Here is an 18,882-nt window from a genome sequence, read left to right on the forward strand (position 1 = left end):
GAGTCCACCAGGAATTTAGCGTTCCACTTCAGAGGTGATCAGTTCATGCAGGCATATTTACTTCGTGCGAATGAATGAGAAAGATCTCCCAAACGACTTAATATGGGATGAGCTAACACCCCCGCCCAGATGATATTATTTTGCTTGGCCTAAACGTCTGTTTATCAAGGCCCAGTAGCCGTTCAGGCCACCCAGTCGCCAATAGAAACATCTATTGTAGCCCATCAAACTGCCTTTTGTACAGACTGTATTACTTGTCTCAATGACACTGACATCTCATCTTTGTCGGATCGAACGTCACCGCTGGCTCAGGCAGAATCAACTGAAATTTAAACTCTTCTGTTTGGTCGATCTGTCGGCTGGAGAAGCTGCAGCTGCTGGTATTGTACAGACAAGAGTTACACCAGACACAGCATTGGATCATTCCTTATACACGACGCCTTCCGATTTCACTCTTTATTTGAAAAGGTAAGTACCCTTCTTTCTTCAGATTGCTATAATTTCAAAAGGAGTATGTAATTTGTCCTATCTCCTTTATTTATCCCCAACCTTCTTCAGGAGGTCGTCGCAATCGATTGAGATACTCCCAAGTTCGAACGTCTACTCCCACCCCATTTTAGGCAACTTGATAGTGAACTCAACAAGACCACATATGGTCACTAGACAGGGCAATTTGTGGCTCTTAAGTACTCCCATCCTGAAATTGGAGCGAGAGGGCCTACTGAGCACTGAGGTGTGCGAGGAGAGCATGTGGCTTTCCCTGGTATTCGACCGTGCGTCAGCCATAACAGCCCACAGTTGCCGACCTCAACCTTGAAGACGGGTGTAATGGGGGTGGGGGAAGGGAGGACGTTATTGCATGTATAATACTGCGTCTACATCTTTATGTCAAGTAAAGTTGCTGTTGATTCAACCACATCTCTGGCGTCATGCGTCTGGGAAAGGATCAAACTGGAAGCTAATACGCGTCCATCTCGTATGAAGCCTTTATGAGGGGACATTATTAATTTAACGACAAGGCGCCGGCTCAAAGAACAATATTGTCATAATTAAGAAAATCTCTTGTGTAGTAATGGCTCAAGGGTCTTAACTAATTAGGCTGTTGCACTTTCTCCAATAGAACCCTTAAAATATTATGTGGGCAGAAACGCAGTTTTGGCACGATCAGAGCAATTATTTTCTCAGTCTTATGCTGGCTATGTATACACTGATAGACTATAGTACTGCAGGCGGTTAAGATCAAACGCCGGTTGTAATTAGTGACAATTAAGGGATCGAGATGGTATCGTGATTCTTGTGATTGCCTAGTAAAGGTCAATACTATAACCTGTGTATTTACTATTGTCCAAGATGGACGGTTTAGCACAACAAGATCATTTATTGAATCAAAAGGCCTACTTGAGGCAAGTGTACGATCAAGATACTTACACCAAGTTAACAAGTCATTAGAATATAATGGTGTTTCAAATGACCATAACCAAATGAATTGGTTTTCTAAAGTTGTTTTTTGTCCCATTCGAGACACAACTTAGGCCAGAATTGATGTCATTGGTCTCATTCGACATGTTCAGAAACAGCTTATGCCATATTTGGTGTCATTTGTTTCATTCAAAATACAACTTATACCGAATAGATATGTAAATGAAGGCATGCTGAATCTCAGACATCTCACGGGTCCAAGCCGGACAAATCTACCAGAAATCCATTGGTATTTTGTCTCCCGGTCTCACGTTAGTGGGGCCGAGATTCAGATGATAAACCAGGTCGTCTGCGTGTACGATGACGTGATTGATTAGGACACGCATACGTTTTATTGAAGAACCCAATAAGTCATCAATGCAGATGTTTTTATTTCCCTGAACAAGTTTGGCTCGAAGTCTTTTGTAAATATCTGACGCAGACGTGCCTTCCTATCACGAAGCCCAATGGGTTTACGGCAAAATTGTCATGGTGACACGTTCCAGAGATACCACGTGACTGTAAGCAGACGTCCTTGGTTCATGAAGCATTGAATGGTGGAAATGAGATGACCTGGCTGGCGTGCTTCAAATTATAAGGCAAAATTTCCATTGAAGTGTCAGGTTCTTATGCCATGAAAAACTATGACCAGGTTTTATTTTAAGTGTTGGTCATGGGTATCATCATTGTATATCCGTTTATGACTGTTGAAAACATAAACGGAATGAACTTTCCTATGGCACTGTATGGAGTTCAAAGCAACTGACCGTAGGTCAGTTTCTATACCTAATCAATTTTCCCTGTAATATTCTTCCACCGTTGATCAGTTCCAAAAGCATCGTGGCTTCACGTCGATACCGAACTCAAATTATGAAATATCTACCCATGTCGAATTGAAAGTAAGTTGGCGATGAATTGAACACTCGGCGGGCAAAAGCGTCTCGTTAGCATTTATCAGGGTTACACAAAATCCATCAGGGCAACAAATTCCCTTTTTGAAGATTCAATCACGGAATGATTTGGTGTCAAGTACGATTAGTTCAGATTATCACGGAGCGGTTAAGCGAGTTACTGATGGCATGCGGTGGAGAGTTTCGGTGCGGAAACGCGCCGGGTTCTGAATTGGTTTGCGGGAACGGGTGGTTGGAAACGGGGAAACTTCACGGTTCGTTTGACGTTGAATGAGATCGGGTGATCGGTTCACCTCGCCTCAACAATGGACACCATCTGTATCGATATCACGCTAAATGGTACCCTTATTAACAACTTTGGCTGGCACGGGATCTCGGAAAACTCACGAGACTGACGACGATAACCATTTTTTCTCTCTTCTTGGGATTAGGGTATATCTGACAAGGAAGAGTGTAAATTTTTTGCAACAATTTACTTTCAAGTTTTTTTAGTTCGGGTCCAGAACAGACCTATAGCGCGCGTTTCAGCTCTGAACGAATAAACCTGTATCCACGTTATCATCACGACACACAAGCCCTTGAAATTTCCTCGAATCACTTTCAAAAACAATCTTTTGTAATCGTTCGTAATATTATTTACAAAGCATATCGAGACAACATCAATATCGTGGCCTTCACTTCGTGATTTCAATCAATTTTCCCCAGAAAATTTTTTCTTTTTAATTCAGTGCAATCCTGATAACAGATGGAACACCAAACACCCTTGGAACAACACATAAAGATAGAGTTAGAAATGATGCGAACAAAAAATCAAACAATGAAAAACTCAGTGTCTGAATTTAATTTTTCTTATTAGATTACGCGGGCGGTTCCCGAAAATCACGCAGGTTTTTTTTATGCACGAGTCCGGCGTGTGACCTCGAGCACCCTTCGGCCTATCTGCCTGATCTCTCTTCATGGGGAAGACGGATAAAGGAGCCCCCTGCAGCTGGCCATGCCGTAGTCGCCAGAGTCAATACAAACCATTGTCTTTAGGCTCTTCCAAGCCAACTAACGTCTTCTTGTTTCATCACGAAGCTGGTTTATAGTTAAGTTCAATTTTAGTTTAATTTGATTATTGTTAATTTTTTTTCTCGATAATATAATCATTTATAGAAAACCCTGTAATCCCTTGTTTGTCTCCAAATGTTGCTGAAATTGCCTCTTCGATAGGATTTCACGTAACCACAGCAGAAATATAAAATATACATGTACAATGAAATAATGAGAGTTCCTCGAGATCTCTTGACCGGAACTCATCATATTTCAATCTCAACGACAATTTGGCGACTCATGTGTGGGCAGGGATCCTCTGTCACCGGCAATCTGCCAGTTTCGTTCTCGAAGCCCAAAACCCTAATTATTTTAAAACTAGCGTGAGCATATTTGTCTTGTAATTAAACACGAAAGTCAAATTCATGTCCGGCGGCTTCTCTATGAAATATCATGAAAATCGAGACAAAGGTATACGAACAAGAACCAAAAGCTAGAAATAACTTGGACCAATCACGGTTCAGGAATGAAATTCTTAACCAAACTGCATGCCAGATTCGTCTCCCTGGGGGTAAATTGTCTCCGATTACATTTAAAATACTATTGGATTTAACGGTACAATTACCGTGCCTCCTATTCCTTCATTAGACATCCATTAAGTGCTCATCATCAATAAAGTCAGCTTCCATTGGTGGGAGTTTCCCTGGCGACAGTTGAGACACCAATCACCGCAGGAGTGGGCAACAGCAATCATACGCCAAATTATTAAACGTTAATTTTTACGTTGTTTTTTTAGTATTCGTGAATTGATATGTGATCGTGAATTGATCTGTGCAGAAAGCGGTTGCATGTACTTGTAGATAGAATATTTTTCATGCAAAATTAACATCTTCCCCTTATTTCTAAGATAATGGTTGGCCTATACGACAGGTATCATGACAGTTGCAATATACACAAGGTCAGTCATGTCTGTCAGTGGTGATTTTGTCTTCATTCATTTGAACAGGGGACTATTAATACGATTTTCTTGATGAAAGAACCAACATTTGCCAATATGATGTTACAATGTTGTAATTTGGAAGTACATTGTACATGTATGCTTACATGCTTGTGTACGAGATGCCCTCTCTAAGAAAAAAGTGGTCACTATTTTGAACGCGGGTCTATTGCTTCCTGCACATGGCGCCATCGCGGTTTTCCTGGCGTCTATAAAGACTTTCATCATATCTATAATTGTCTAAATGTATATCTTAATCGCCATTTAAATTTGTCATAGCTCATGGCGGTGGTTGTAGCGGCAATGCATAATTACTTAAAGCAAATCTCAGTCAGGGTCTGATGTCGGCATTTGTACATCAAATCTATATGAACGGAAGAACTTACGACATGTACGAGACAGCTTCAATGCCCAAAGCATTCCATTTACATGTGCATCCACATGCGTGTACCACTTAGAAGAAAAACTGCAAAAACCTCTAAAATCTTTTATTAAAAAAAATCTTCATAATAAAAAAAGACATTTGTTATGTCCATACATAGAGAAGGATTGATATTTCCTCTATGTCTTTTACATGGTATGTTGTGTAGAGCGAAATCTGGTGTGTGTAGCTGGTAGCAGCAATCCAAAAATTATACATGTAGTGGGGGATGAAACTCACAAAACTGTTGGTGCTGTTGTATTTCGAGTATCTGATTGTCGTGAAAGTCGCATACTTTATTTTTTACACTGTTTTACTTGTAGACAGGTATGTTATTCGAAGCGGCTATCTGCAGGCAGCCGATCTGCGACTCAGAATGAGTACAAATTACTTCACGATAAAGTGTAGAGTCCCTTCTTATCTCATCTCAAACAGAATTATCCGCATTTTCATTCCTGCGTCAAAACCAATCATTTTCGTACTAAATATCCTTGTTTATCTGAAAAACCCCAGCGACGCTTTGCAGAGTTCGCGCTACTATCAACGTATCTTAAGTTTCTGCCGAGACGGGATCCTTTGGCTTTCAGGAACTTGATAAAACCAAAGGTGCCGCGGCAGCTTTGTTTACAACTTTTCCCTTTGATGAAATGCACTAAAGACCAAGTATGCGAAGATCATGCGAATAAGTTCAGTGGTGTGGTTTTTATGAGTTTCGTTCAATCAATCTCCATAATTTTGTGAAAACAGGACTTTCCTCAAGCAGCTTTTTAATAATTGCGGTGATATTGACAAATCAAAGCTCTCAATGCTGCTTGGCCGTTGCAATCGTCAGATTATCCAATTACAAAGGCATACAAGGGAGTCTCTTCATAGCAATGCTTTCCAACGCAATCCAAATAAAAGCAAAAACCCACATGGCTACGTCCATTATTTTGATACCACATTTAGCCAATGTCACCTCACACAGCATATTACACTGGTGCAGCGTTCACCATGCATACCAATTTCGATAAATGTCTTTCTGGAGCGTTCTTCTGAACTTTCGAAGAGATCGGCGTCGTTTAATGATCGATGTCGTCTGCTCGCCCCTGCCTTGTTTGGCTCCCACCAATTATACGGTGCCATTGGTCACTTAATTTGGAACCACCATCACAATCAACACATTTTAGAAACCAATTAATAACCATTTTAACACATTCGTCTATGACATAAAGACTTCGTAAGTATGGAAAATTAGGATGGCGCTGGTAGAATTGCATATATTCCATCATATTACGACAATTAAATTGACGTGGTTAAGCATCTCATCAAAACAAACTTGCCCACTGACGATTTAGAGCAATCATTGACTTGAACATCAGACTTATCAAACCGAGGATGTTTTCTCCTCACCCTAGTCTGCCGCCGTTGTCTTATTTTTCGATGGTGATAGCAATTAATGACGAGTCCCATGGCTTTTGCGAAGGAATCTGCATAAGGAACATAAGAGTAAAAGTTAATGACACCCAAACTGAGAGGGGGTGGTGCTTTCCATTCTTTCTCATTTGTTTATTGGCGGATTAGAAGTACATGTACACCTGAATAAAACATACTAGCCTACAGGTTGTTCTGTTAGGAGTTTTTGATACTTCCTTTGCAAGACATCCCAGGAATCATAGAACAGAACAAAGGGTGCTTGTGGGAAATGAGCCTTGAACGTAACTTTGTGGAAGGCCTCTGGCAACTTGTCGAAAGGTACGTGCCAACACTACCTTCAAAGACGGCAAAGTGAAGTATTCCACAGAAGCCTTGGCGAAGAGTACAGCCTATCTTGCAAAAGCTCTCAGGCACTTGGGCACCAAGCCTCTCGTCTTTGGCATCAGCTCGACCAAATTGGAAACCACCAGCGGCAAAATGATAATTCACGTGAACCCTCTACTGTGTGTTTTATGATAATTTGAAGCGTTATTTACTCACTTTGATGTGTGTTTACTGCCAACATCATTAGACATGTTAATAAGCTCAAGGAAAAAGCCTCGTTGCATATTCAAAAGTAAAACAATTCCTATCCCCAAGCAGTTTCTGTGGAAAAGCAAGAGTATAACCACAGCGCTCATAAATCTAGCTAAAAACTGCACTAGGCGACTTCTCGAGTGTGGGCTTCCTCACTTCAGTTTTTTTCAGTTCAATCTCCATTTCAAAGGCAACTTTCTTCTACCAAGAAGTGTTGAACATGGCAAGATGCGTAGGCCTACGGGTAATGTCAAAGATTGAACGTCGTTTAAGGTCAGACGATCCTTCAGCAAGAAGGCCATCGGAGCACCATTTTGCGTAACACCACTGACTTAACATTCAGTAAAGGGCATCAAGGGAGCATTATCGGGGTTTCTTCGAATTTATATACACTTGTTGTATTGTTTCCCAAAATGATCTTAGACTGGTGTACGGATCGATGAACAAAGTTACAAAAAAGTTGCTGGTTAGCTCATATGCATAGGCCCTCATTCTCTGCTAGTTACAAGTTGACATCGATAAACATCTCTCAACGCCCACATCCACTGACGTTAAAAGACACAGCAGTTCACCAGTTTGAGTGAAATAAACCGCAAGTCATCGAGTCACCAAATGTCCAGGTCTCAAGCAAAATAGTTAATCTAACACGAAATCTTTTTTTTACGATTTAGAAATTGCATATCCGGCGGGCTTTGTGATAACAAGCTAAAGTCTTGATAAGACCAATGTCAAAAATCTAGCAGTATGGCTACTGCTGCCTTCTGGCTAGTGTCTGCTTGGCAAGTTTAGTTTTAAAATGAAATTTGACTTACATTGTATTTTAAACATTGATGATTAATTGCGTTGAATGAGCGAGATAGACTGTTGACGGCGAACACGAGTTGTTATCAAAATGAATTTGCCCCGGGGTACAGATCATAATTAAGTATCAAGTTGATGGCGGACCTGGTCCAAGACAGCTGCTACATGAAATGATTAAGGCGTGTAGCAGTAGATTGAGTCGGGAATATATCAAGTCCTCCTTATGAGAACTAAAAGTTTACAGAACTCCATGAATCGCCTTAAAGAGAAGGACGGCCGAAATCATTAGACCATTTCATTTTCCTGTCAACTGATGGCTAGACCGATGTTGTTATAGCATCCTAAGTATCACCCCTCTTCGATCGTTCCCATCACCTGCACGTGAAATTAAGAGCTTCACTCCTATCTGCATTCGTGAAAGAAACCATTAAACAAAGTAAAGTCTCGGTTTATCTTTGAATCAATTACATTGTACAATCTAATAAAGTATTCAAATAGACCCCTTCTGGCGTGAAGACAATCACGGACTTTTACCCTCTAGGAGTTACTATTTCATATCTTTTAAACTGTTTTCAAAATCATAATATCTACAAATAATGCAGTTTTAAAAATGATGTTTTGGCACAGAATTTGAGCATTAAATGTTATCTTTCCAACGATAGATAAAGGTTGTGACCGATAATTTTAAAATGAGAGCGATGGTCGGTGACGGCAGGACAGCGAGTCAAACTGGAAGCGGTGGACTTTTAGTTTACAAGCCCCACGGCAGTGTTCTGTGGTGTCCATAACCAACATGTACCAGGGACTGAGTGAGCAGCGATGTTGTTTAGTTTCTCCAATTTTTTCCTTTTTCAAATTCAGAATTTCATTTTATTGGCTTTATCATCGAAATCAAATTTTTATATTTAGAAATAAATCGAGAATTATGTTATACAGAATAACAATTTATTTCAACATCTATCTAAGTATCCGACAGGAAAGTATCCTGTACCATATCAAACCTACGTAATTTCACCCGACAGATCATCAACTTTTACAAAATGTTTTCCCTGTCGCATCAGCTAAATTAGTTTATGAGCTTAAAATATGACAGTTGTGAAATATATCACTCTGTAATGGCCAAACAGCCAGAGTTTCTGATGAGCGGAGGAAGAGAAACTGCATGTCTGATTAGGAGGGGCACTTCCTTGAACCGTGGCCCGTGACTGCAAAAGAGGGAAATAACTAAATGTCTTTCCCGCACAGGTCCATAATTTTGTAGAATGTTTTGCGTACAAAAACAGTTTGGTCGTGAACGATTGAGCAGCTTTTGCGAGAAGTCGACCTGAAAGGCGGTGAGGTTGTGAGAATCGGCCCGACCAAAGTTGAGTTTGCTTTGACAGAATATGAAGAGTAGCGATGCTATAAAAATGTATCCACGGTGCAATTAGGAACATATACATGAACATGATACACCGTTGTATTTATTTTGGTAAAATGATGTTATACGGCCCTTTAAACTATCGTAGAGTAGAATACATGCATGTACATGTACATGTACGACGTCACATTAAAGTCCTTAGCGCTGATCCAGCTTCGGATGATTCAACGTAGTTCGTCATGCTCGTGTATATGTGGCCAAAGACTACGGATAATGGTCGTCATTGGTGTGACCAAGGAAAAAAACAATAAAATCCAAGTGATTGGCACTTATGCTTCTTTAGTCGATAATCGAACACTAAAATCTCCAAATCGGTCCTGCTTAATTTACGGGATCATGTTAAGTTACAAATTTGCGTGTAAGTTGTGTGTCTTTCATTTCAAGCTTGAAGAGTTTAGCACTTGTAACACGCCCTTCATGGAAGTTCAAATAAAACTTTCACAGATCGCATCCAATTTGTTTTTATATACCCACTTTGTTTTCTAGAGTAAGCTTATCAGACAAGGTGGCGACAGTATACTTGCGGTCATTACATGCTTTAACTAAAATGCAGCCAGCTTTTGGTGATGATTTACGGAATTTGCCTTGTAAAATCTAAATCGTTTAAGGCCTAATAAGATTAAATCACCAAAGGCAGCTAGTTTAAGTACATTTTTGCGAGGAAGGTGATTTTCTTAATTACTTACAAGTTCTCCTGAAATAAATTTCACAAAAAGATTTTCAGATCTGGCGAAGCTTTTTGGCGAAGACAACAAAGGAATACGATGTAAAAACGGGCTGCGCATAATCCTAAAATTGGGCAGTCTTTATCAAGGTGTTTAAGCAAGCTTGCAGGCGACAACCAGTCGCCACGAAAGATAAGTTTTATTAAATTTAAGCGGTTCTATATATTCGATTTACCGCAATTATCAGATTTTTGTGACAGTTTTGGGCGTGTGGTGCCGGGACTTTGGGGGGCAGTGCCAAGGACAATGTCACAACTTACAGGCTGTTTGTCTAGCGGATTTACGATGTTGATGGCGCGAGTTAGAGAAAAGAAATATTTGCCTTCCGAACGTAAGCGGTTTAGGGCGAAGAAAGCGGGATCATCTGCTTGAGTATGATAAAGTGACCACTTACCAGTGTTAGGGTTCTTGTGTTGGTTAAATGAGTGGTCCAAGTCAAGTAGAATTAGTGGGAGTGTTCCTGAGGATATGAATACTGTTATTATGGGAATCTAAATAATTCGATTAGGAGGTGAAGGGCTTCGGGTTCGGGCTGGTGCAAGCATTAATTTTACCGCTGGCTCAGAACTGCTATGATAAACTCGAAAGACACGAATGAGGCAATGAAAACTTTTTACACCGATTTCGAAAATCGAAAAACAAGTGAAAGTAGAAGAATAAATCCTACCCCACGTGCTATGAACAAAGAAGATTGTTACGCCTTCACTTTTGTTGGTTTCATCGGCCATTTCCAGCCACCAGGTCAGAATAATGGTCAGTGACCTTCAACTGGCAACCTGTCCCACTGAAACCCAACACCTTATCATTAAAGTGTCTCATAGAATTTGCGCGGAGTCAGTCACCCAAAATGACCATTCGATCAAGAAGTCAAAGTGCCATTGAAGCATTGTGGTCTTCATTCCACTCAAGAGGGTTATAGAGATAGAAAGAGGCAAACACTTTGTTTGCTATCATGGTCATGGCAAGATGAAATTAAAAATGACAATGTCACATTTTGGGTGGTCCACTTTTGCTACCGGTATCAACCGTCAAAAATGTAAAACACAGCTGTTTGAAATTTTAAAATGATTTATCCATCGGAAGATAGTTCTGTCATTTTCACGTCGTACATGTACATACTACGTTTTCCCGAACATGTACATCTATAAAGTATGCCAGCAAATGTTAGAAAGGTCTATGTCATGCATGTTTATCACGTTACTTCTGTCTCTAATAAAACTTCTGTTCAGAAGAGCAAAGTAATCCATCGTCTTTTGCAGATTCTAGTATTTCCCACTCCCGCAAACAGATTTTCGGATGACTTCCGCTAGTATTGTCCAGCCAGAAGTGCTTAATGTAAAATTAGCCAATCACATTGGTGTTATTCTGGAGACTCGTGCCAATTTTGCTTTCCCACTACTTCTTGTCCCTTTATCATTAGGCCTAGCTAAGCACAATAACCATTGTTGTAACGGACAGTGGCCCGTGGAGAGAATAACATATTATCCTAATAATTGCTGTGTTGCAAGGAAAGATATTCTGTGGTGTCAAAAACAAAGGGATGATGTGTGATGCATACACGGGTCAGGCATCTGGACTGTCGACTAATACCAAAGCCCCGCCATTGTATAAACACGCCAGTGTCTCATGATTGAGCGCGGAAGATACAAAAAGTCATAAAAAGATACGTTGAGAAGTCAAGTATTACCGTATAGGTCACCATGATTGAGAGAGGGAGTCGGCCATGACACCTGGTTGGCAAGGCGACTGTTGAGGCTTTCAGCAGGAGGCGAGATCGTCCACACCAAATCCATTCACACTGTCATGTCCCACAGCCGAGTGCGGCGTCCCCTCACGGAACCCTGTTTATTTTAGAGAAGTCCTGTTACAAGTAATTGTGAATGTCATGCCTGCTTTTGAGACCTTTTATTCCACTTTGATACATTGTGATCTATGGCAATGTCCTGGTCCAGAGGTGAGATTTGAATATCACATGCATACTAACGATGATAAAGATGCATTTTGTGTGACTGTATGATCTGATTTTCTTTCAATGAAAAAAAACTCTAATGAAAACAAGGACAAAGTCATGCGTTATGAGATTCGAAGCTGAACCTCGTTCTCGGAATCAAAACTCCACCTCGCGGCAAGACTAGGGATTTCTGTAGACTTGTACACCAAGTTGACTTTATGCTTCCAATGACCTCTAGTGCTCAAGTGTACACTGCAAATAAAAGTGCAGGTCATCTTTTCTGGGCATTTTGTAATTACATGTATATGTACATGAATGAATGAATAAAAACATCGTAAAAACGGTGTTCTAAAGGTTCCGACTTAATTTCGAATGTCAAGTCAACGTCACGATTAACTGAAACCATCTGTACTTCGAATGAAGATCGACAAAATCTACTTGACACAGTTTGATCTAACCTTACTCAGTGTTGGTCTGTTTGCAGACGCCGTTGACACTGTATAGCGTAGAGCAAAGAATCACTTGCATGACTTCTATTAGGCTGCAATCTGAAAAAAGGCAGCATCAAATCCACGTCGCGATACCCGAACTTCTCAACACTGGTAGCGTATAGTCGACATACATAAATGTATGTACCCGCTCTGTGAGGCAGTAAACAGTATCGTTCTATGCCATATTTGCTGCAGCCAGTGCTACCATAACCCTCCTCAGATCTTGATATCACGGCATGACTAAGAGAGTGTCGTCTCTAACCCGAAGATGTTCTGGATGAGCAGTAGTAGGCGTTCTACGACTGTGATACGTCAATTCGACACGGTCCCCTACGGGCAAGTCCCGGCGCTCACCACATAATAGTCGAGTCAAATATCACTGTTGAGTGTATCATCATTTTATTGCAATCAAACATGTATTAAGGCAGCGTTTCACAAAAGGTATGCACATCCTTGGGCGTTGCCCGGGCGGTTGGCCTTCTTTTATGAAAGTATAATGCAGTTCCCGGGATCCAGCGTTGATGGTGCTCTAGGGTCGGGGGAAGGCGGAATGGGAGGTTATATGAGATCTCGTCCATGGTGTAGTTGAACGGGAGACAGGTGATAGACGTACAGGACGCGTGTAACGCGTGTCTGCCAGTCATGCACGGCATTTGGGGACAAAATGGAACGCTGCTGCTTAATTACACGCCTCAATCACAAGTCGTTGATGGATTAAGTGACTTTGATTGAGCATGCGCAACGGTAGCTTTGATTAAGGATTGCAAAAACTAAATGTTAAAGTTCTATTGTTTATTGAAATAAATTTGGACGGTGATTTTTACACAGGCCTCAAGAGAAGGCACGTTACGCCTTGCTAATTATTGGTATGGTATGGTATGGTATGGGCACCGCTGTGCTTTGATGCACCACATACACATTTGTTACATATGCCAGTGCACAAATAGTAAAGAATTCAAAACATCGTTCAATGCTTATTGATCCGTTATATTAGCGCAAAACCTGAAGTAAACGAAAGAACAAAAAAACAATTTCCTACCACGGTTGCACTACGTTTAGTTCCAATGAGGTTTTATACATATTTACACGGTATCATCGATTATTTCTGATGAAATCTCCTTGGTTCTAAAGTTGTTTATGTTTAGCACTGGAGTGGATTCTTCCAAACAGTCATACTGAATTTTTTCCCACGTAATACATTGCTTCAAAGAAAGCGCCGGGTGTGGCACCTCAATATAAATTCACGGAAGCAGGCTAAAATATGGTGCCGAATGAACCGGAAGTTTCGCGCCGCCATTGTTGCCCATCCAAGAGTTATCGCACCTCCGCGTAGCTGTGCTGCGGTGCTTACCGACCGAAGGTGAGAAACGGGCCTAGCAGGAGGCAAGAGTGTGGACAGTGTAATCAAATCAATAATGAATGTGTGTAACAGATCAATTCATCATTTTTTTTAATGGTTGTTATTTACAGGTTTGTTTTCATTGTCATAAGGGGAAGGTCAAGGTGATGTGAATGACACGTGTTGATCGCATTTCCGGTATGTTTTTTTTTGTTTGGACAGAAATTAACGCTTAAGGCTCGCCTAAATATTTTACCGAAACACCTGCAAACAAATTCATACTACATACTGCATTATTTGAAAAGAGATAGCGAAAACCCATGACAAATACTCGGATTTTTATCCAGCCAATCAAACTATCAAAAACGAAGAGAACAGAGGTCTTGACAGTATCAATCATCTAAATGATTCTGAAACAAGCAGTGGCGCCATCTAGATAGATAACTGCTCTGGTCCGACAGAGTGTGAATCTGTCACATTCTGATATTAGTCAAACAAGGTAGGTCACCCATTTCTCTGTCGCCCCATCAATCCCCATTGTTTCTTTTCATTACCCTTTTTTAGGGTTTCGATGTGATTTTCCAGAAACATCTATCAAATGTGACTTTGAGTCCGAAGTTTGAAGGGCAAACCAAAGCCTAAATAGTTGTCTATTGTCAGAAAATGTTTCTCGTATCAGTTGGTGTAAAAATAGTTTTCGACTTCGTTACAAAATGTCAACTGAAGCCTAAGTGATAAATGCAGCGCTTTTCTTTCTTAAAAGAGGGAAATTCATTTTAGTATCTGATTTTAATTCCTTATGAATTTGTCATCCAGTTTTTATATCCCCGTGTTTGTCTGGCATTATTCTATGTAAGTATTGTTGGTACATGACAATGCATGATACCAAAATATGCGCCTTAAATATTTTGGATGATACCTTCCTAGCAACTTTTATCTTCCTTTCAGGCCAGTTAACTAATTTTGAATGCATGAACATTAAAAAATGCTCACTCTTTTACAAGGAATTATCCAGTGAGTAGAAACACAAACACATTCATAACGTGGGATATTGTTTTGGTCATTTAAATACAAGTAGTTTATCATACACTTTATCTGGGGTACTTATAACACAGTAAACAACGTACTATTTGCTCTGACATCCGCGGCGAGTGCCCCGTCCAAGACCGTGATTGTGATATGCCTAAGTGCACGATCGGTTCGAGACCTCTCACTGATTGACGCTATGATGATAAATGTTTGTGTCTTATCTTCTCGATCGAGCGTTATATATATTTCTAATATCACTCTGTCCCCAAACTGATGACTCTCATATAGCAAGCATGTTGATATATTGTGAGAATCACGCTCTCAATGCCACAATGGTCGAACTATCAGCATGACGGACAACTATGTGTACATGTATACGCCTTCGACGACTTATACATTTATTTACACAGACCTAGCTCCGTGTTATTTCGAATCTCGGTGACAGACAACAGAACTCACATAAGCTTTAACTGAAACCATCTTTATTTCGAATTAGCGGATAATGAATCAACTGTCGAAGTTAACTGAAACCATCTGCATTTCGAATGAGGAATAACAAAATTCACTGAGCGAAGTTAACTGAAACCATCTGTATTTCGAATGAGGATAACGCGGAGTTGACCAATACAAAATCGTACCATCACTTTTTATATTCTACGGGGTTTACGTGACATTGTGAATACCTCTTTGCTGATTTTCTGTTAGTCTTAATTTCAACTAGATGCATTTTGGTGTCGCCATTGGGATTTATAATCATGTTGGATTTAGCAGCTAGCCATCGCTTTCTACACCACAAAAAATGTTTTTGCACGGAAAGAAAGCAATCCCGAAAAATTAGCGTATTTATTGACTTCGAACTCTTCTACAAATTGGCTGTATTTTTACAAATCATCTGGTTGTATATGAAAATGCCTTTGCAGAAGTTAAAATGCTAATTATTAATGCGTTTTCCTGACGAGTGTATACATATTATTCCTCATTCATAAATAAACGGCAGAGGATGATGATGGCACCCTTAATGCAGGTTCGTCATTAGCGCAGTAGTAATCATCCGCATCGTCTATGCCGTTAATTAGTTGACTAAAGACTAATTAAACGGATCAATCCCATTAATGCTCATATATATTCGTATCAATATACATACATTTATGTAATCATTACGTTTACGAACGTCAAGGAGCATTATGCGGGGAATTATTACCCTATTGTTTACGTATAGGTCCGTTGCTAGCACCTTCGTGTCAAAAATGTATCCTGCGGGAAGAACCAAGTTATTTTTGGCAGTATGAATCTGCCAAATTACAGTAGTATTTCACGAGAGAATGACATTCGAACTTGAAAATGAAGCAGGTTGATTTTGCTTGTCTCATCATTCGAAATACAGATGGTTTCAGTTATCTTCGCCAGGATACTGAATTTTGTCATACGTAATTCGAAATACCCAACAAAATATCCGTGTTAACTCTCGACATATATCTTAGTCCTGTTCCGAACATGTTGATCAGTTTATGCTCTGTACCTTCCTAATTTTTTGATTCAGGGAAAACATCATCTATGTTTAAATATAAATGAACCCACTGCTTTGTAGCCCATTGCTTTGGAGCCAACCTAATCAATACGTGTATATAATAAAGAATATAAGTAACTACACATATCAACATTCCAAACAATTAATGGCGCCTCTGAGTTCAAGTGAAAGTGAATATTCATGAGTCATGGAATATCATGTTAATAACTCGAGTGCCACGGGCAGATTGGGGGTTATGGCTGCTCTTTCGCTGTCTCGGTTCCACCCCTCTTCAAACGTATACAAACACAAGGGCTGCCATTCCGAGGATAATGTGAATTTAATGAACAGCACGACGACATAACAGAGTTGAATTGAATAGGTTAGCGGGACGTTAGAGTGGTTTGATTGTGAGGGCTTTAAGATAGATGGTTAGTGGACCACCTCAAACCTCTTCAGTTATTTACCCTTCCTGAATTACCTCTTCAAACCCCGCCCCAAACAGGCGACTGTCGCCGCTGTAAATTACAAAACAGAACAATTTGGTGTTGTCTTCTCGTTCTGTGTCTGGATGGTCCCAAGGCCTAGTGAATAGGGTCACCGGACTGTGTCGTTGCCGGGATACCACTTCCAGCTCGCAGTGACATTGCTCCGAGTGGTCTTTTGCTGCCCATCTTACTGCTCTTTTTAATTCACATAATACCTCGTTGTCGTGCCCACACCCATTGGGTTCTTAACTACCATACCTCATTACAGCTACATCATAAAGCATACCGCGGCTTGCGCAGAAAAATGCGGCCCAAAACGGGCCAATCCGGTCCGTTTCATCTGTAGACCCAGGCCTAATCAACCAAAATCGGTGGCGCCAGCGGACTTAGCAGTCAACATAGTCAGTATTTGTGCGTCGTCTGTCATAAGGAGCATTCACACCTCCACTGTTTTATCTTCTGCTTATTAATTATGTTAACACTCGACTGAGTCAACAACAATTATGTAGGAACGCTAATGATTGACAGGAGGCGTTACCAGACTTGTCGTCTGCTCCAATCCCAAACACGACGGATGGCGTCAAAAAAATCCGCTCCAACTGAAAACTGTTTTTATCTCACCAAATGACCAACCCGGACAACCAATTTTTTTCTGGAACCTTTGCAAAATTACCCAAGGTAACGAATTGTTCGTAAGCAACTCTAAGATTCTGCACTAAATTCGGAAAGAAATGATATTTGTCTGCTCAAAGAAATATCGACCAGCTTTGTGCCCGACTAATATTAATGAGAAGGTCGTCCTTCCTGTCAACGCGCCCAGAACTTGTATAATAAAAACTTCAAATTCGTTAATGACGAAATTTTCAAAACCTTCAATAAATATCAGTACAGATTTGGATAAATTGAGAAGGAATGCATTCTATACGTAAATACGTCCATATGTGTGTAATGAATCGTTGTTTATAATTGCATTGTTTTGGTCTTAATCATATTTAATGTCCATAATTCATGTTAAAGGGCTGGCCTTAAGTCCCCTTCAATAGAAGCCGCCAGCAGACATCGGTTTTATTGTTGGACGTCACAAGGTTGGCGCCAGCGGTACTTATGCATTTGATGGCGGCTTGAATGTTGGAATAACTAATCACTTGGGGTTCCACGACTTCCGAGAGAGGAGCTGGTATAAACACGCCTTAACGTGACGAGTCTATGATTGATACGTGTCCTTCCAACGCGGACAGGGGAAGAAAAGGGACCCGTGTTAAAGATTCTGAGAGGATACAAAAAGAGACCATCAGTTGGCTTTTAATTCGCTTACATAACTTGTTTAAGGTTGCAATTGCATTTTTCAGATTTTTAAGGACATCGGATTTTCGTGAGAGAAGGCGAACAACGTGTCGTCTGCTTCATTGTCTCCTGATTGTGCGTTCATGTTCAAAAACGGATTCGTCTAGCCCAGTATTGTGTTACACTGTCAAGCGGAGCCACGCAAGTGATTTTGGGTTGATCTGATAGTAACCATAGTGACCACAGACACACAGGTGCGAAGTTGGACAAAACTGTGCAACAGGACAGCGAGACACCAACCCGGAATCGGCGCGCCGGTGGACGTTCACAGCTCTCTATTTGAGACCTGTGAACCATTCGGGCGACATTGGCCCAAATTCGCATGATACATAGAGGACTAACACGTTCAAACAATAATATCAAAAGCTTTTGCGGCTACCATCACCTCCGCGGTTGAGTAAGCAGCGCGTAAACTTGTCAGATACACGCCTATTTCTCACCCTGATTGGCCCGAGCCAAAGCAGCAGCCAATCAGATTGCTCGTTTCATTAATACACTTCACGAAACCAGAATCGCATTGCTTTACCATATCAAATACTCAGTGAACTCTAGAAAGGAAAGGACGTGTGGTGATCTCCAATGACTATAGAGAGATACCATCACACTGTGGCCGAGCAGAGTGGCAATATGGCTTTTAATCCCTTTCTCTTACACCGGCCTTCGGATTACAGTGTCCACAGCTTACTAGCCCATCCACATTATTTGCCAAGTGTATTACCACATCATGGACTACCTTCATCAATATTGCCAAAGTTGCAACAGACTGTGGCCAGGGGTCCCCTGACCCCGGCAGACCTGTTAACGCAGCATATACCTAGGCCCTTACGGAGTATAGACCCTGCAGAAAATGAGGTTCACGATGACCCAAAGGTTGAGTTGGATGGCAAGGACCTGTGGGAGCAGTTTCATAAATACGGGACAGAGATGGTGATAACAAAATCAGGAAGGTAAGTGTCACCTATTAAACTCTTTTTTA

At 40.7% G+C, this 18,882-nt stretch overlaps 1 protein-coding gene across 3 annotated transcripts in view; it reads left to right on the plus strand.

Moving 5' to 3' along the window:
* The first annotated feature begins 405 nt into the window (after positions 1-405).
* The window catches only part of LOC135502883 (T-box transcription factor TBX2-like), a 79,954-nt gene continuing 61,477 nt past the window's right edge, over positions 406-18,882 (plus strand). Inside the window, exons 1-2 of one of the 3 annotated variants that reach the window (XM_064796072.1) lie at positions 406-468; positions 17,912-18,853. In XM_064796072.1, the coding sequence (XP_064652142.1) occupies positions 18,486-18,853 (368 nt within the window). In that variant the 5' untranslated portion in view covers positions 406-468; positions 17,912-18,485. Of the gene's footprint in view, positions 469-17,744; positions 18,854-18,882 lie in introns of those variants that run through there. The other 2 variants (XM_064796081.1, XM_064796061.1) reach the window with 2 other exon arrangements.

This window comes from Lineus longissimus, chromosome 2, assembly GCF_910592395.1.
Source record: "Lineus longissimus chromosome 2, tnLinLong1.2, whole genome shotgun sequence".
Taxonomy (NCBI): domain Eukaryota; kingdom Metazoa; phylum Nemertea; class Pilidiophora; order Heteronemertea; family Lineidae; genus Lineus; species Lineus longissimus.